The sequence below is a fragment of the Aspergillus karnatakaensis genome, assembly GCF_047715665.1.
Source record: "Aspergillus karnatakaensis strain CBS 102800 unplaced genomic scaffold BJY04scaffold_54, whole genome shotgun sequence".
Classification (NCBI taxonomy): Eukaryota; Fungi; Ascomycota; class Eurotiomycetes; order Eurotiales; family Aspergillaceae; genus Aspergillus; species Aspergillus karnatakaensis.
The window spans coordinates 105,037-124,084 of record NW_027395766.1 but is presented as its reverse complement, the minus strand read 5'-3'; the positions used below and the strand labels follow the sequence as shown (position 1 = coordinate 124,084).

Sequence of the window (19,048 nt, the reverse complement as noted above, 5' to 3'; positions counted from 1 at the left end):
GTCTCCATTTATTCCAGGGGCAGAGAGATGAACAACCCTTGCTAACCAAATACTTCCCCTCTCAGTAGTCATAGTCAAAAGTAATGCGAGCAAATGTTTGCGACTTGTCTTGATCGGTACAGGTTCCAGTATCCCAAACGCGTTGGTCGTAGTACATGGCTGTCAACTGATTAGCATATCACTCACTCTGCACGGAATGCTACAGAATACGAACCCAGCGCAAATAACGCAAGTGTATCTATCCCAAGCTATCAGTATAAAGTAGGTTCTTACAGGCAAATATACTTACCAGCATTTGTTCGGGTCACTCTTAGGTTCTGCCTGGCGAGGGCGCGGATGCCCAGGGTACCATACGCCATACGCGTAGTACCTTCGTAACTGTAACTTCTGTCGACTACATCATGGTAAGCTTATATTATCGGTGAAAGATGCGCTGATGTTCTCACCGGTTTTAAAGCCTCCGTGGAGAGCCCTAGAATGAGTCAGTTCGTGAAGGATGATCGTGGCGCCAGCCTTGCTCTTCAGCCCGATTAATCTTTGTCCAAGCAAGCTGGCTTTTGTTTCCGGAGTCGATGTGAGCGTCGTCGTCCCCCACCGCTCGAGGGCTCTTGGGCAAAGCATCATCTCCTGAACTTCAGTCACGTCGTTATAGAAGGTCCACCCACTCAGGGTTGCCTTCTCAAAACAAAGGCTGTTGGCCAGAGGAGCGGTGATTGTTCCGCGTGAACCTTCGCTTCGACTGTCCTGAAACTCGCCTATGTCTCCGTGAGCGAGATGGAAGATACGAGAGTATGAGGAACTTACGAAATCTGACAGTGTTCCCCTCGTTATCCTGATCTTCCTTGACTTCAGGATTTATCAAAAAGTCATCCTGGCAGTTGATCCGCATCTTGAAGTCATCTTTTGCCACCAGAGCCTTTTTGATTCGAATGTAGTTGTCTATTTTGAGAGGGTTAGGATGGTTGACTCGCAGATGATATCAATTCAAGACTCACTTCTGGTATACTTAATATCCTCTATCGCCTGTCTAATCGTGACAAATGATCCGGAAGGCGGGTTCCGGTCATTAAGCCTGACTATGCCAAAGAAGGAGTTCCAAGTCATAAGAGCCTCGGTGACGGACTTGGACCGCGTGCCCCAATCTCGAGGCTGTCGCTTGTCCACAAGGACGTCTCTTAACTCTGTGAGTCGCGATACGGCTGTGTTGGCCTGTTCAGATTCGCTGTTGACTTGAGGTAGTTCTGAAGAGGGTCCAGGATTCATACCATAGTCTGGGCTTCAGTAAGCTCCTTCTCGATGTATCTTCTCTGCGCTGCCGTGCATTCGGGATCCCAGACTAGATTTGGATAGCTGCGTCAGCAGGTCCATCATCCCTGGTCATAAGGTGGTTATCCATCCGTAACGAGCTATTGGATGTCAAACGATCGGTGTCCAGAGTTTCCGCATAGGGTTCAACAGGGAATGCGGTAACATGGTGCCTCAAGGCTAACAGAACCAGGGGCAGTATGTATCCAGCTCGTGCACACATGCGCTGTAATTTGGGAGACGCCCTCATTGCGGAGAGTGGAAGGGACACACAATGACAATGGACAGTGGGATAGAAGCCGGGCAGGGGACCGATAGTTTAGTAAGGCATCGGGAAAGGCTCTACTTAAGGTGCAATTCCAGACATAACAACAGCCCGGCTTTCTCTTGCGTCCTGAATTCGCATTCAGCGCCCTCTGCGTAAGCACCTAGCGACGCATTCTTTACCGATCCAGGCCACTAGTGGCCCTCGAGAACTCTTCAATGTAATCCAATTACTAGCACGGAATGTCAGACTATAATCTCGGACGAGGGGGCGCGACCATCGTTGCAGCACCTCATCCGTCTGCAACCACGCTAGGGCGTAGCGAAAACAACTTTCTCCAAGGCAAAGCCCTGGAATAGCCGGGCTTCCTGGCTTCCTCTCTTGAGCTCATTCCTATTGCGGAAACCAAGACGGTGAGATGGAGAACCAGCTGGAATAACAGGACTTACACGCTTTGGATGCACACTATCACCATCACCGATGGTCTTCCACAGAGGTGGTGTCTGACTCCACTCAAAACCTGCTGCATTGTGCATATGCCATATACAGATCATCGGTCTAGTCTACTGGTCTGTGATAGCGGGTCTCGGGTGCAACGGCTTCTCTCCTGATTTCTCTGATACGGGGCAGAAACGAAAATATTTGACCTTTGAATCAGCTCCCGTAATATTACCATTTGTAACGAGCTCTAGCTGAGCTGGAGAGTGATTCTGCCTTCAATGATATAAGTATTAGACAGCCTCTCGAGCAATGTCTGTCTAAATAGCATCTTCAGTCGGTATCCTAGCATGAAGACACCTTCGATATCCAAGTTTCTGCTCTTCGCATCCCTGGTCTTCCTGCCCTCAGTGCAAGCCGAGTTAGGGTCATGCTCTGACACGGAGGACTGTGTCTCGGGCTGCTGCTCATTAGAAGGATACTGTGGCTTTGGCCCTGACTTCTGCGGAGACAGCTGTATCTCTAGCTGCGATGCGGTAGCTGAGTGCGGTAGTAAGTGATAGAGCTTTCGCTACACAATATCCATGGAATTCAAGGCTAATCGATACTTAGAGTACGCTGAGACCCCGGGAACAGAGTGTCCACTCAACGTTTGCTGCTCTGAATACGGGTATATGAGCTCTCTTACCTTGCACATAAATGCGTATACTAATATCTTTAGATTCTGCGGCACAACCGAAGACTTCTGTGGAAGTGGCTGTCAAAGTGGCTGCGATGTGATCAGCGAGTCGTATGTACCCCATTTCTTTTTCATGTCCTTCTTCATGATTCTCACACCGTTTCCTGTCAGAACCTGCTCGGGCACATCAAGTGAAGCCGTCTACATTGGTTACTATGAGGGCTGGAACCCTGACCGAGCTTGCGACGTTGTTTTACCAGAGAATATCAATGTTGCACCATGGACGGTATGTTTTGAGGCCCATCTACAAGACATATCCTATCGTTCGTACACTAACTGTGCGTTGACAGCACTTATACTATTCCTTCGCCGGGATCCACGCAACCGACTTCACGATTACAACCACCAATGCGAATGATAAAAACTACTGGTCAAAGTTCACTGCCCTGAAAAAGAAAAAGGCCACCCTCAAAACATATATCGCGATTGGAGGCTGGGATGTTGGGGGCAAAGTCTTTTCGGATATGGTTCGCTTCCCTGGGACTCGTTCTACCTTCATCGACTCGGCAATCTCGTTTATGGAAGAGTACGGATTTGATGGTATTGACATTGACTGGCAATACCCCGCGGCTGAGGATCGAGGTACGTGTTTCTTTCTGTTCAAGCAACTCACTGCTCTCGATGACTTGCAGCATGCGGTCCAGAAGTCTTGCTAACGCCGTTTTAATTTGCACAGGCGGCGCTTCAAGGGATACTGCCAATCTGGTCACCTTTCTTAAGGAGCTTAAAGCAGCAGTGGGAAGCAAATACGGGATCACTTGTACCCTTCCTTCGTCATACTGTAAGAACCTCCACCCCAAGCTCACCCGCCAATCTTTGCCCTCAAGCCTGACCATGTACGCACATAGGGTACCTGAAGGGATTCGACCTCGCCGGCATGCAGGAATATGTTGACTTCTTTAACTTCATGTCCTATGACATCCACGGAGCGTGGGATGGGAATAGTGAATGGACTAGTTCGGTCATCAATCCCCACACCAACCTAACAGGTGCGTTTGCCCAATTTTGCGTGTGGAGGATTGGAGTACCATTGTTCTCCTCCATTTCTTTCGTCTAATTACAACGGGAGCTGACGTGGAACATGTAGAAATATCTGCTGGTCTCGATCTCCTCTGGCGCAACGGTATTGAACCCAGTAAGGTCTTGCTTGGCTTAGGGTTCTACGGCCGTTCATTCACCCTCGCCGACACCTCTTGCAGTACTCCCGGGTGTGAGTTTGCTACAGACAATGACAGCAGCGGTGGTGCCCGTCCTGGCGAATGCACGCGCACGGGCGGCATTCTATCTGACTATGAGATTGCACGTATCATCGACGACTATTCCGTGGATATCCAGTATGACGAGGCTGCGGGTGTCAACTGGATGACCTGGGGTGGAGACCAATGGTGAGCGGCCTCACTTGTTCCCTTTTTTCCTTTTATCTATCCATACTAACATTGACATAGGGTTTCTTTTGACGACGGCCGTACGCTCAGACAAAAGGCACAGTTTGCCAATTCCAAGTGCCTCGGCGGGCTGTTCAGTTGGGCTCTGGATATGGGTGGTCCTGGCTCCTTGAAGAACCCCAACGTTCTGACTGCCGACTCAGGAATGGGCGGAGCAAACGCTGAGGGTGGTAGCGATGGGACAGGTCTGATTTACGTTGGTCAAGAGGTTCTTGACGAGTCTCCTACTGTTACCGCCGTTGCGCCGGTGAGTGTCATCCTGCCCAAGTCTGTCCTCGAGACGCCCACGACAATCAGCTTGGGTGGGTATCCGACCTCCCTAGAGGTGGCTTGGAGTACTATCAAGACTGTTACGAGCGATGGCCTCACGACTGTGACTTCAACCATCACCCGCCATATCATGTCTACGACTATTCCGCTCGACCCGATTACCACAACCGTGATCAACTACTACAACTGGAACATCAGCGACGTTGTCACATCGAGCGCCATCCCACTTATTCCTAGCATTGAGATCCAGCCTGTCGTCCTCACTAATGATCCAAACCCGCTAAATGAAACGGGCGTCACGCACCCCCCAGTCACACGTACCGTCAGCATTCCTCCCTGGCCCTGGACGACGGACGGGACCAAGTACCCAAGTATCACATTCACCCAAGGTACGTGGCGACACTGTAAACTATGATCAACACTGACCATTATGATTACAACAGGCAGCCCACCAGGCCCGACATGCACCGCCAACTGCGGACATAAATGCTATGCGTTTTGCGACGGCCCCTGTCTATCAGACTGCGGTAGCGACAGTTCCTCTAGCTTTGTCGATCCCCTCGACCCAGACCCACCATCTTTCAGCAAATGCACCGGGCCGGGTTGTGTGAACGGCAAGTGCTCGAGTGGCGGACTCTGCATTGAGAAGGGGTGCACAGGTAGTGACTGCAAGGATCAGGTGTGTGTTGGTGATGACTGTACTTCGACGGCCTGCACTGGCTCGGACTGCACTCAAGGTCATTGCATTGGAGATAGATGCCAAGATCATGGTTGCATTGGAGAGGACTGTGGAGATCGAGACAACCAGGACCATAACGACGATGACTCTGACGACGACGACGACGACGACAACAACGACGACGACAACAACGACAACGATGACAATAACAATGATGACGATCACAATGATGACGATCACAACAGCAACGACGACGATGACGATGACGATGACAATAGCGGTGGAGGAGTTTCCGGAGGTATCGGACTATGCATAGGAGCAAAATGCCTTTCCTGGGGATGCTTCGGTCGAGACTGCACGCGCGGCTCAGGAGGAGGAGGCTCAACGGGCACCAAAAGCCCATACGTCTGCACCGGGCCCAAATGCCGCATTGTGTCCTGCTCTGGCAAAGGCTGCGATAACGGCGTTTGTACAAGCGACGACTGTACCTCGGAAGATTCCGACTGTGAAGCTGAAGAGGCAGATTCCTGCACCGAGTACATCTCCAGCAGCCTCGTCACGGCACCGGTCTCGACATACTCCACAACCACAGTGACGAGCAAGTGTAAGACTATTACCGCCTGCTCTGCTCAGCCGACAACAACTACCAGTACTCTGGATGAAGATGGTCTGAATGAAGGCACCATCTACTTCTTCGAGACCGAGGCGGACTTCTCCGACCCCTCGCTGGCTGCTTCTCTTGATGCTGCAATGAGCAGCTATTACGACGCGTTGGCTACCACGACGACAACCACGACCCGAACAACCACAAAAACAACGAAAACAACAACAGCCCCGATGGCCACTGAGACAGGGTATGACTGTAAGGGCTCTATTCGCTGCAAAAGCTTCGCAAACCTGCATAAGTTCTGACATGGCCAAAGATTTCCTCACAGAGACCACAATTTACGGGTAAGTCAATTTTTGTCCCACTCATTCTGGAAATGGCAGTAGTATCTAACTCGTCTTTAGCACAACCGATAAGGATACCAACTCAGGAACCTGCTACACTGACGGCAAGAATGCCGGGTTTGGCTGTGGCGTCTTCGTTGAAGGCGATGACTGCCGACTGACTGGAAACGAGATGGCCGCGTATGTTGACGATGCATTTGTTTTTCAGAAGTGCAAATCCGCTGACTGACAATTTCAATAGGGCGTATGATCACCTCTTCCAGGAGACAGGGGGAGAATGTAAAATTTGCGGGCATGCCAAGTTCGCCAATGGCTGTAAACTCACCGTGAACTATGTCAGTGGGTGCCACTCGTCCAACGGGCCTCTGCAGGGCTTCGTTGGGAACGTAACATATCCATCGGTCACCTCTTCCTCTTCCTCTTCCTCCTTCTCTTCTTCTTCTTCTTCTTCTTTCATAGCTATCTTAGCTACTCCGTTATGATAGAACCATTGATCGGTCCGCTAAAACCGTGGACCTAATGAGATACGATACATTGCAATATGAGCACCTACGTTGGTGCCAGTAAATGTATCAAGACGTGATCTAGAACTTGAGTGAATTGCAAATTAACGTATTGGAAATTCACGTATTGCAACTCTTCCAATTCAAACCTCTATCAGTACTAGGCTACAAGGAACCTCCACCTCTCCCAATCTACGACCTGATATAAACCCTCCACTCGCCACCCGAGTAGAGGTACCTCTACGTCCTGCCTCTGCCTGAAGCGCACCAAACGTCTCTCCAGAACATTTCCCCCGTCCTGGCTGCAAAGCCATGCATTCCCACTGGCTCCTTGTCCTCCTCTGCTCCCTTAATCAAGCACTTTCTGCCAGCGCAAAACGGCCCAAACCGCCACTCTCCCCCGAGACCGAGCAAAGGCTCAAGCACATCCGAGCCCACCGCGCCTCGCAACCGCTCCAGAAACTCCATGAATTCTTTTCTATCAACTCCCTCTTCACCACCTCCTCCACCTCCAACAAAGCCAAACCTACAGCACAAACTGGACCGGCGCAGTCCTCGACTCCCCACCCTCAGACCCAACCGAGATATACACCTACATCTCCGCAACACTCACCGTCCCCACCCCAACCCCAACTCCAGTATCCGACACCACAACCTACCAAGCAGCCTCGGCGTGGGTCGGCATCGACGGCAGCACAGCCCACCCGTCCGCAATCCTACAAACAGGGGTCGACATCTAAGTGATCGACGGCGTCGGCTACACAGGCGCCTGGTACGAGTGGTACCCGAACTTCGCGCTCTACTACGACGAGTTCGCCGTGGAGCTCGGGGACGTGCTCGTAGTTTCTGTGAACGTGACGGCGAGGGATCACGGGGTTTGTGGTGTTGAGAATCTGACGAGCAGGGAGCGGGTGAGTGTTGCTGTGAGTGCGCCGAAGAACCCGAGTACGGCCACACTGGCCGGGTTGAGTGCGGAGTGGGTGGTGGAGGATTATACGACGGGTGGGGATGTGGTGCCGTTTGTGGGGTTTGGGGAGGTAAGGTTTGAGGGGTGTGAGGCGCGGAGGAGTCAGGGGGGGTCTTATGGGTTGGAGAATGCGACAATTTACGAGTTGGTTGTTGATGAGGTGGTTGCGGCGGGTGTTGAGGTTGTTGGGAAGGATGGGTTGGTGGTGACGCGGGTGGGGGGCTAGCCCTAAGTATCCTGGAGGTCCCATATCATGGATGGAATGAGCCTGGACGGATTGGAATAGGAGAACTGGATGTGTCCCCAGGTCAAGGACTATGCTCAGTTACACCTCGCGATATTCCATCTTGCCTTAGAAGGTCCAAACTACGTCGGAGGACACATTACATTTAATTGACGAAGAAGCGCTTTAGAAATAGGATATAGATCTCAAATTCAAGTATAAGCAAAACACTCAGGTTTATCTCGCGACATCGAATCATGATATCATGGCATCATAGCTGCTGAAGATTCCAATCAGAAAAGCAAAGCTAGAGCAAACAGGTAATTAACTGAGTGGGTGAATGCAACGAAGGAAAGAAGTCAAAATAGAATCAACTCAGGATCCGATCATACTGTGATGGATGAGATAAGAAGAGAAGAAAGAGTAGAGTGTTGAAATATAAGAGGGTGTTACCCTGCAAATCCCTTGCGGTGGCGAGTCTGAATCAAGATATTGAAACATGGTGGGGAAGATTAGATCGAACAGACAGGGGTAGGGGAATACAGTACATGTCTGACATGCAGGGTGAAGTAGGGTTGAGTAGGTAAAGCTGCACGGACGTCAAAGGTCCAGCGCATATAGCAGAGGTCAACGCTGTAATGGGTAAACGCGCGCTTGCAGTCGATAAGCAGCATCATTTCATCTATGGGTAGGTCGTCATTCAATAGCAGCATTGCTCCGTTCCAATCATCATGTATGGCGCGACGTCTGGAGCTCGTCGGTAGTAAGAAAAGAAATTTTGACAGATAAGGAAAGATAGAGAGTGGGTATCGCCGGAACCAAGTCCTAAAGCTGATGATATAAGAGAAAACGAAAAGGAAATAGAGTGAACGGAAGATCTCAACATGAGACGGCGCCAATTTTTGGGGTGTTTGTGGCTGGTCTGGCGGTGCCGCCTGACGTTTAGCTTCAAGAAGAACGTGTGTTTGGAGTAGTTTCGAGGCCAATGCAAAGTCGGTCGAGGCCAAGAAAAGAAGAGCGAGCGTCTAGTCCAGCATGGACAAAAATCGGAGGGAAAAGTTAAGCAATCTGTGTCTCTCACTCTGACAGGTGTCGTTGTTATTGGACGAATCCAGACTTGCTCATGTCACGCCAACGCTGTAAACAAGCGGTAACTTTTATAATCAATCATATGTGGTTTTCGTTTTTGAGTCATCATCGCAATTGCTCGTTCGTTCTGTAGTCTTAGTACTGTCGTTAATGTCGTCAAATGCCGTTTCGTATCATCATTTCGGTGTAAATAGCTTCAAATGGTACGGTAAATAGTTCGGCCAGGATCAAATATCACTGGCGACGTAGAGGTCTCTGCAACAGCCACTGCGCAGAGGCTTGCCAAGCGCTCAGGGTTGATTTATTGCCTTAGGTAAGACATGTTCAGAATCTGTCTCCGGATGCGCTCGGCGTCCGAAATGCCTGCTTCTGTGGGGTCATAAGGAGGCCCGCTTGCGGTGACTTGGTTTCGAGAGGGTGCGTGGTGTGTCGACGGTCTGAACCGAGGGTGCACGCCGCTGGCAAACGGATCCGAAAGGGAGGGCGCATGTCTTGAAATTCTGCCAGCTGGTGCTGTACGTCTAAAGCCCTCCATTTTGAAAGGAGAGCCGAGTCGCTTGATGTTCTCGCCGCTTAGGTTCAAAAGCGGATTAGGCATAGGTTTTTCCATCGATGGTGTTTCTTCTTTGCGAGACGAAGAAGATGGTGGGGAAAATAGTTGATCAAGATTTTTGGGGGTGGCCGCTGCACCCATGGTGACTCCCCTGTTCCTAACTCGCACTCGGCGATGACCACTCTCGTTCAATTTACCTTGACGGAAAAGCTCTTCCAGATTGCGCTGGGTTTCTTCATCAGTAGGCGATGTGGTCGTGACAGTGGAAGTTGAGCGCTTATGGGTAGCCAAGTTGGGCAAGGGGTCCATGCGCGGAGGAGATCGCAAGCGCGAGCCTGTAACATGAATAGTCTCTCGTCGAGCCCTCGGGGTGTGGCGCTGGTTTCTCTTTTTCACGTTGTTAGGGCCCCAAGTATGGTACGAAAATGGTGAACCAAGGCGGGGCACCACACTACTACCGTCAAAGCTAGACGACTTGGTTGGCAGTGAGCTGCCCAAGCCACCTAGGGAAGTACCAGGAATTCGCGACACGGAGATCTCGGTGCTTGCCTCAGTGAATGGATCTTGTGCGGCCAGTTCGGCCAATGGGCCGGGGTCGGAGCTTGAAACAAGAGACACGCCCAAGTCACGAGTCGCATAGGCGGTGGAGTCGTTGACCGGGGCCTCGACTCTCGGAGGTGCGTCTGACGCTCGCGAGAAAAGGTCCATGAACGGTGTTGGGCTGCGCGACTGCATCATTCTCTGGTAGTGAGGAGCAATAGAAAACTTCCTCTTGCACAGGAGCTTCAGCCTTCGCCGAGTAGAAGATTCGGATTTGGGCCACGATGGCTTCGCGGCATGCTCTCTCCCCGTTGGGGTTGAGTCGCCGCTTCGAGGTGCGGTATCAGCTGAGGTGAACTGCTTGTCAAGCCGAATGCCATTTCTTTCCCAGCTCCGTTTTGCCTCTCGTGCTACTCTGTGGGTGACGCCAAGAGGAGGAATGCTGCCAGGAGTCATTTTGAAAGGCGTGATCGTGGGATCTTGGATGTATAGTTGATAGGTGTTCCATAGGTGATTGTCCATTTCAGAAGTCCATCGTTCTTTTGGTTTCGAGGATTTCAGGTTCTTTCTTTGGATTTTAACAGGCATGGGTGACATCTCCAATGCCTGCTTCGGGGCAAGCTCCAAGTGGAAGAAAGGATCGTGATGGTCGCTCTCGGTGCTCGTACAGCTTCCGCCAACAGACTGTCGCGAACCAAATGTTTCGATTGAGGAGACTGACGAATCGGAGAAATTTGAGCAGGCCGAGCCCGGGCGTTCAATGTCAGCTCCAGCCACCTGAGGGTTCCAGGAGGACCATGGACTTGATAATTCTGATTCAATAGGGTCTGGACGGATCTGAGCTGGCGGGGTCTTCAAAGCCATCCGCGCACGAGGCGGTGCGAGAAAATGATCATTGGTTGGAGGTACTACTGCCCCATACTGGGATTGGACTGCGGAGGAATCACGGGCGGGAGGAAATTCAATGGAAGGTAGAGGCATATCTGGAGCAACCGGGTCGAATGTGTTGAAGTCAAGACTGACCTGAGAGAAAAGGTCGGTCCCTGATCGAACGCGGGATCGGCGGAGGCGCGAGCTAGAATGCCGCGGTGGTGGAGGTGGCGCATCCAGCTGGATTGAAGCGCGCTCCGGTGTTCTAGGTTCTCCTGCAGAAAAGTACGTAAAGTCCTTCGGCAGCGTGCGCGATAGACCATGCTGTCGATCGGCCATGGTGTGCCACGTCTTTATGCGGTCCCACGGGCGCGAACAATCGGAGGACGCGCGGATTCGTTTGTTTCTGAGACTAGAACCAGTCGTATCTATAGTAGCATGGCCTGTCTATTGGAGACCTCCTGTAGAGAGTTCGAGAGCTGTTGTCTCTGCCAAAGTGTTCCAAAGCCAAAACCGTGTCTATAACGCTTGTAGTGGGCGATTTCGATTTCCAACGGTGATATCAGTGCAGTTCAAGGTATGATAGCTTTATAGGTTCCGCCGACGGTGCGAGTGGTTTAGGTAGATCGGGGAGTAGGGCGTGTTCCGGGGTGTCGTATCGTAAAGTCGTAAACTAGGAAAGTAGCAAAAGAAAGGAATAAGGAAATCAGATCGTCAGATGCGAGTGGTCGGATAGGTAGCAAGTGATCGAATTCGTGAGAGCGTCGATGCGATGAGCCGCTGTAGCTTTGCGAGATGCGACAGTGGTATTTTCTGGGTCAAGATCGCATCGAACGTGTCTGCGCTCCACCGGGACAGGATAGTCAGAGCAAGGGAGTAAAGCCCGTCATTGACACACGAAAACGCCGGACCAACACAAAGGAAAGAAGGAAACGGAAGGGATAGGATCGCACGAGCTTGACGCCCGTCGGGAGGAACTAACGCCGGAGCAGATGGGGGGGAGGTTGGGGATGAGAGAGAGAGAGAGGAGAGGAAGAGAAGGCGAAGCGCGGGTCAAATTGGAGGGCGCCGGAGAAGAGACACAGGGGGAGAGGCACCGGCGCCTAAGTTCTCAGGCCACCAACTAGCCCGACACCGTCTGACCGTCTTCTCAAAGGCTAGAAGCGCTAGACTGCGTAGATTCTCACTAAAGCTTCACTAGGGTCCACCGAAGGTCGATGCGATGCTCCGTTGGTCTCCGTTCTCATAGTCTGGCTCTGGGGGTGCAGTATATACGGTATATCAAGACATCAACACATGCCGATTGAGTCACTGGAATGCGGAGTTGAACCAGTTGACCTTGACCTTGTGTCTCACACTGAAATTGTTGAACACTTGGAACGATATTGATAGAAAAGCCGGGGGCTGGGAGTTGGCAGAGTCTTAGACTCTTAGTTCAACCGCCTCACCGTCGAGGAACAAATGGCGTTGGGCCCGATGGAGCCGTCTTGTTGTTCCAACTTCCACTCTCAAGACAACTCTTCTGCTGCAAGGGTGACTCTTGCTGCGGCGCTGCATATCAACACACATCTTCAGCTGATTTCTTTTTCTTTTCTTCTTTCTTCTGTACGCTGGACGGAAGACCTTGGTCAGATCTCTTCCTCCTGTACGGAATACCTCGTCACGTGTGGACGTGTTTATCACATCCAGGAATCTATCCTGTACATCCCACTGGAGGATCATTCCTCCATACAGATCCCGTCCTTTGGCAAGCCGTGTGATAGAAAAAAAACGGCGGTCTCTTCTTCAGGTCGATTTCAAAGTCTGTCCCCTGCAGAAGCATGCTAAAATGCCTGGTGGACTGGGCGTGCATTAGCTCGCCAACCGTCCTCGACTCCACGAGCCCACGTCCTTCGAGGGAACTGGGAACGTTGAAGATCAGGGACACGCAGGAGAGACGAGCAAAAGAGACACGCATGGTTCTACTGCGTACACTGCCCAGAGCATCAACATTACTCCCTCATTAGAGAAAACTCTTCTCCAGAGACCATCTCGCTATCAAAGTCACTGGTACTCCGTACTCGAGGGCAATCACAGTCGCTCTTTCCGTTTTAGTGCACTTTCCAGTTTGACGCCTCGCTTATTGCCGGTGGGGCCAACGCGTTCCAGGCGGGGTAAACGCGTGCCAACGCGTCTAAGACACGCAAGGTCCGCGTCTGGTAAGTTACGTAAATTACCATACCAAGAGCGCGACTTCCCCCAACAGACACGCACCCTTCTGGTAATCTGAGAATTCAACGGCCTTCTTGACTCGCAATCGTTCTTTATTGAAGTTTGAAGCTTCAGTGAACGATGGAGACAGTCTCCAACTCCTTCAACGCTCTCCAGTACGCTGCAGGAACCTCTCCAGAACGGCAGAGCCCAAAGTCAAAATCTACTCCGTACATTCCACAACAGTCCCGTGGACAATGCCCACATTGACCTTTACCTACTCCCTATTTTTAGACAGCTCCAACTTGCAGCGCTGTCTTACCCACCTACAGTCGTTCATGCTGTCTTGAATCTGATTTCGAGGCACGAGAACTCCAGAAAAAGAAATCATGCTGTTGTGATCTCCCCACTGCCGGCTACCGCGCAGGCAAGTAGTCCTGACCCTGTCGCGTTGCTCGATCCCCGGAATGGTACTCACAAGTCACGCTCTCATCGCCGCATCGCGTGCCTCGACATATTTTGCTTCCGATGGAAATAGATTCTTGGGAAGAAGAATTGTCTATCTCTTTTCTGAGCCTGGTACAGCTGTCAATATGCCCACCCGCCACGTAGCCGTCCTCTTGACTCCCTTTGCCCCGTGCCCGTAGCGTCATCTCCTACCTGATTCACTTGGGCAGGGAAACCCAACGCGAGGAAAGTACAACGCTACGGAGCCGCCGAAATTTACCTACGCTATTCTATACTGCCTGATCTGAACGTCACCGTCAGAGGAGCGTGAGCACGGGTCAAGATTCGCTCAAGAGCGAGGTGAGGTACATGCGCTCCATAACTATGAGTCTTGCGGCCTTAGACGGCCTGGCCTGTGTGGCCTTGATTTTCCTGTTGCTGCCTTGATTGCCCGAAACCCTATATGACTTCATGATCTGGATTCAACAGCAACCATTTCATGTGGAAGGAAGACCTTACCGCTACTTATGACCAGAGCTGCTTGGAACTTAGTGCTCTTTGTCTTGAGACACGCCTGCACCGTGCTTTCTCAGATGGTCCTCAGCGATCGAAGGTCAAGATCCATCCTCACCCAAATCTTCTGACCGACTGTTGTCACCGATACTCTCAGTGCTCTTATTCTGGGTTTGATACGACGGTAGGTCTCAGAGACAGCGTCCTTGAGCTTGGATTTATTGCGCAAAAGCCCCTCACGGAGTCCACTTGAGTTTGCTCAGTTGCTGTAGTCCACTGGAACAAGGTCGCGCTGCATGATGTACGGCAAGTCAGCAATTCTGCAAGGGGAGACCGGGCATCAGAGATCGTGTTGCACTTGTTGCGCCTTGAATCGTGGATAAGTCCTCTGCATGCACTAATCACCATTCTTATTGACTCTTGACTCTTTTGCAGTGCTTACGCACTGCTTCCCAACCTGCAAGGATCTCCTGTGCGTCGAACAAGGCAGGAGCGGAAAGTCAGATCAGATCAAAACAGATCGGCCACGCTAGGCCTCTGAATAGTGCATCGCCCGTTCAAGCGGAACATACAGCATCGCTAACCTACGCAATCCAGTAACATAACAAGGTAAGTTCGTTGATTTCAAGCTCAGTCTACCATGCGCAGTCTACTTTCTACTACTCCGCCAATATTTCCCAAACCAGGACCTGGATGGAAAGTATTAAACAACAACATGATAATACCTTGTGGCACTATCATACTCCAGCAGAACCTCCGCTTCCATATCCCCAACGCTGACCACCACCTGTCTCCACAAATGCACCTCATATGCTCCCCCAAGTGTGCCCGGTAAAACCAAGGCACACAGATATTTCTTCTCACCGGCGGAGCCAGCATCCGGAGCCAATACTAAAATCAGATTATGGTCGAGAGACCGCTCTGCAAAATCCACTGGCGGGGTCCACCGAACCACCATCCCTGGTCGGATCCTGTCTTGGAAAGGGAGTTCAACTCTCTTGATATCGGGGTCTCTGCTGGTGATCTTGTCCGTGGAGCCCTGTACTTGGCTTCCAGTCGGCCTATCTCGCTGAGACTTGACATGCAATTCCCAGAGCTTCGAGTGGAACGCTCGAGCTTGCTCTTCCGTCACGCCTGGTGTTTCCAGACAGCGCTGAACAAATTCCTCAGCCGGTAGACGTAAAAGCTGCAATCCAGTCTCAGTAGGAGCGAGATCATACGCCGAGATAGCCAGGCGTCCAGACTATACATACAGTCCATAATCAGCACACCACAAGACCACCAGAACCAAGTCAGGCCAAAGAAATAGATAGACATACCTGCCACTTAATCCAATTCCTCACATCCTTATTCCCCCAAGTCGCCGGCACAGCCATATCAATCTCAACGCCCTTCTTCGTATTCTTCGGCAGCGCAACCCTAAGCATCTCCGCATACCGCAAGGTATTCTTACTCGCGCCAACATCCAGAAAACTCGGGTTGATACAAGCCAAGATCACCGTCTTACAGCTCTGGGTGCTATCCGGGTCAAACAAATGCTTAAGGACCTTCGTCAACGCGCTCTGGCGAAAGGGAATGTAGGGTTTCTTCGCGGAGCCCTTCTTACCACCAGTGGAGCTGGAAGTAGTGGAGGAAGAAGGAATATCCATAGACGCCACAGCCCTAATACAATCCTTCAACGTCGACAGACTCACATTAATCTCGCGGGTCTCCTTCATGCGGTCTGCAGAGTGGCTCGCGATATCTCTTGCTGCTTCGGAGCCCGCGAGGTCGATCATGTACAGGATCCCATCTGGGCGAGGGGCCTTGATGCGAGAGGAAGTAGCATCTTCGATTCTGAGACGGCAGATCGCGTGTGAGCGGGAAGAGCCGTCGTTTTTCGTTGTTGGTGCGGTCTGCCTGAATGAGGAGGCGGTTTCGATGGCTCCGACGAGTTGGGTTTCGCCGAAGGCGTCTTCGAGGATCTGGATGGGGTGGCGGTTGTTTAGCAGGTCTGGGGGTGGTGTTCGTGGTGGCTGTTCATGCCATATGACATGACAACGGGTGTGGTTTGAGGGGGTGACAGGGGGGAGGGAGGCTACCGTATCCAGAGTTGCCAGCGAGTTCGACAAAGGAGATGTGGATCTTCCTTCGACTTGCGCGAGCGCTTTTGAAGATGTCTCTCGCGATAAGTCTCTCTAATCCGCTGACTGTGAATGTCTTGCCTGAGCCTGTTTGGCCGTAGGCGAAGAGCGTCCCGACTTTACCCTGCATCACCCAGGGTAGAAGGGGCTTGACGATCTCATCATAGATCTCGTCTGTTGTATGCTCCGGGGCAAAGGTTCTGTCAGAGCTGAAGGTGTATGACTAGTCATAGAAAGTATTAGTTATTTCAGCATCTTGCGAATGCGGTACACCAGGGTAAGGTTGAGAGTAACACACGTTCAAGAGCGGCCACCCCCGCGGCACATTCCTCAGCTCATGAATATCCACCGTTGCATCCTCTCCTTGACGTGGAAATACAGCTGACACCTGGCCGGACTGGAGCTCTTTCTCCAGGATTGGGCGAATTCGCGTTGCAACGGTGAGGTTGGGGCTTGTTTGCAGGTTCTTGGCGGCCTCTTTGGTGCGAGGTGGAGTGAATCGTTCGACGAGGGTTTGGTAGCGCTTGACATTTTCGAGGAGGAACTGCTCCATGATTGAGAGCTAATCAAGGGTTGGGTATGTTGTGTATGAGGGAATGGATGTAGAGGAGTGGGTTGGTATACTTCGATAGCGGGGTGAGGCTCAGTACTTGTGCTTCCATACTGCGAGACAAAGCCAGGCACCAAAGCCCAAAGTAGGCCCCAACGCTGATCGTCTGTCGCACAACCGCCGATTGTACTGTGTAACTTGAATGTGATCTTTCTGACGCAGCATGATGATGACTGTCCTTGAGTCTGTTTGAAGAGTTACATCAAGGTTCATGTTCCTAGGGCAACGTGGGGAGAGCCCGAGTGCTGACGGTCGTCAGGGAACTCACTATAAATCTACCCCGTGCACTCTGTAGCCTTGGGGTCAAAGGCCGATAATAAACTTGGTGGTCAGATGCGGGGAAAGCAGCTAACTTAGCTCTGAAGTGGCCTAGAGGTCTAGACCCGTGGTTGTTGCTTTGAACTGGAAATTGGCATCAATCTGCATGCGCTTGTCCGATCATTCCAACTACCACGTCAGATCTACCTGGTTTCTTGTAACCGTCACTTCCATGGAGCTGCCTGTATACGACCTTGTCGATTTTATGTGTGTAATAACTTGGGTATTGCTGCACGTTTATTATGAAAGTCAATGTCGGTAGCAAGCACTACAGGATATTGGAGCAGGCCCACTTCATAAGATGCTGAAACTCTGCCTTGTTCAGTACAGGAGACGAAGTACCTAAGTATTCCTCAAATCATAGTCTGAGACAACGTTTCACAGCATACGACAGCAACCAATCGACGGCTCCACGCCAATCGGAAAGGATGTCTGCGTTGAAGGGACGTCTCAGCCTCATCCTACTCAGCCTCGCGACCGCGGCAAGTGAAGCAAGGCAAAGCAATAAACTAATGGGTCCAGGCTGGTTGTGCTCATTCATATCTGGCAGAAAACTTGCGAAATCAATTATCGTCGTCAGATATAGGTCTCCGAGCTCCCTCGACAAGTCACTGTGAACACCATGGTCCCGGCGTTCGGCTTCAGCACCGGCGACTTCATCGCAGTCGCAGCACTAATATGGAGTCTTTCGCAGGCGCTAAGTGAGACGTCCGAAGATTCGAAACTGATTCGGGAAGTTCAGCTCGAGATTTCTGCATTTCAAGATATCGTTGTTCAGCTTGAGAAGGTGATGACGAATGGCGCTGTGCCTTCGGCTAACCAGGTTGCTCGGACAAGAAATGTGCTGTCGCAGATGGAAAGGCTGATCAATGAGTTCAACCAGCATACCGAGAAGTATGCATCTTCGAAACCGAGCGACACGAATAAAGATGGAACGAGGAGGATTGTTAGTTTGAAGAAGAAGTTGGGGTGGAGTTTGTTCGGGAAGAAACAGGTGTCGGAGTTTAGGGACGCTATCAAGGGTTATGCGGTTGTTTTGGGTCTTATAATGCAGGCGCTAAATAGGTAAGAAGGCTTGGCTAGTCAGTTGGAAATTGAAAAGATATGCCGATGGACCTTCTCTTCAGTCAGGCGATGCAGGGTCTCCAAAAACAAATGGAAACCGGCACGCAGGGCCTAGAGCTACAAGTCCGGACTGGAACGGAGGTCATCAAGGCGCATATCGACACTGTAATACAGGAACCGTGGGACCAGAAGCCGATTCGATTCCAGGACGCGGTGGGAAGACGATATCGGTGCCGCTGGAGGTGTGTGGGACGTTTGAGGTATTGGCCAAGTCCCCTGGTGCAAATTAATATAAGTGGCTAGTCTGACCGTGGTCTTAACTCGGGCTTCATTGATTTCCTACGGCATGCATTCAAGAACAGTCCTATACTGGCCGCCGTCGAGCGGCAGTCAATATGGCTCTTCAGTCCAGTCAAGGGAAAACCAAAGGTCTGGAACTTGATAAGTAACAAAGCTTGGTCATCGGCGGTATACCCTGGCGTGCAACTTAGCATGTCCATCTCCACCGGGAAACATGTTCAAGAAGAACCTTCCACCGTGGAAAAGGACAGTGGGTTGAAGCTACAAACACCCCTACCCCTCTGGGCTTCGGCGTCTTATCCTGAGGACGCACAATTTCAACTATCGTGAGTATAACTCCCGTGCTATATTACACAGGTTGGTATGATTCTTACTCCCTAGGGCACAAAATTCACTCCCGATAGAACCTCCATCTAATACCGCAAATTCTCAACCATCAGCACCATCATACAATTGTCCAAACATATTCATTTGCTGTCAGACATTCTCAAGCCAAACAGAACTAGTGGACCACCTTAGCCCTGAGCTCTTCAGCTCTAACACACTGGAGCCTCTTCGCGTAGATGGTTCTTATACTTCCTTGCGCTGGGGTGAAGCCTGTCTTTTATGCGGCTCGGGGCTCATGTCGGCTATTAGAGAGTTCAC

The 19,048-nt window shown here is 51.2% G+C and overlaps 5 protein-coding genes across 5 annotated transcripts; 2 read left to right on the top strand and 3 right to left on the bottom strand.

Annotated features, from left to right (window-relative positions):
- Positions 1–61: 61 nt before the first annotated feature.
- BJY04DRAFT_221950 (uncharacterized protein) lies at positions 62–1,555 on the bottom strand (the record flags this gene model as incomplete). Its single annotated transcript, XM_073717258.1, has 8 exons — positions 62–159; positions 215–238; positions 290–394; positions 447–755; positions 805–939; positions 996–1,209; positions 1,266–1,336; positions 1,423–1,555. 8 exons carry the CDS (start codon positions 1,553–1,555, stop codon positions 62–64), a joined length of 1,089 nt encoding a protein of 362 aa, XP_073567393.1.
- Positions 1,556–2,682: 1,127 nt separating this feature from the next.
- BJY04DRAFT_230539 (uncharacterized protein) lies at positions 2,683–6,574 on the top strand (the record flags this gene model as incomplete). The annotated part of the gene is made up of 11 exons (XM_073719312.1): positions 2,683–2,798; positions 2,859–2,973; positions 3,038–3,329; positions 3,424–3,528; positions 3,596–3,736; positions 3,835–4,132; positions 4,193–4,851; positions 4,906–5,995; positions 6,048–6,092; positions 6,153–6,272; positions 6,334–6,574. The coding sequence occupies 11 exons, from the start codon at positions 2,683–2,685 to the stop codon at positions 6,572–6,574; spliced, it is 3,222 nt and encodes a 1,073-aa protein (XP_073567392.1).
- Positions 6,575–9,175: 2,601 nt separating this feature from the next.
- Positions 9,176–11,176, bottom strand: BJY04DRAFT_221948 (uncharacterized protein; the record flags this gene model as incomplete). The annotated part of the gene is made up of 1 exon (XM_073717257.1): positions 9,176–11,176. The coding sequence occupies one exon, from the start codon at positions 11,174–11,176 to the stop codon at positions 9,176–9,178; it is 2,001 nt and encodes a 666-aa protein (XP_073567391.1).
- Positions 11,177–14,690: 3,514 nt separating this feature from the next.
- On the bottom strand, positions 14,691–16,663 carry BJY04DRAFT_221947 (P-loop containing nucleoside triphosphate hydrolase protein; the record flags this gene model as incomplete). The annotated part of the gene is made up of 4 exons (XM_073717256.1): positions 14,691–15,230; positions 15,307–15,980; positions 16,069–16,333; positions 16,409–16,663. 4 exons carry the CDS (start codon positions 16,661–16,663, stop codon positions 14,691–14,693), a joined length of 1,734 nt encoding a protein of 577 aa, XP_073567390.1.
- A 997-nt stretch (positions 16,664–17,660) lies between these two features.
- On the top strand, positions 17,661–18,733 carry BJY04DRAFT_221946 (uncharacterized protein; the record flags this gene model as incomplete). Its single annotated transcript, XM_073717255.1, has 3 exons — positions 17,661–18,103; positions 18,166–18,316; positions 18,407–18,733. The coding sequence occupies 3 exons, from the start codon at positions 17,661–17,663 to the stop codon at positions 18,731–18,733; spliced, it is 921 nt and encodes a 306-aa protein (XP_073567389.1).
- Positions 18,734–19,048: the final 315 nt, after the last annotated feature.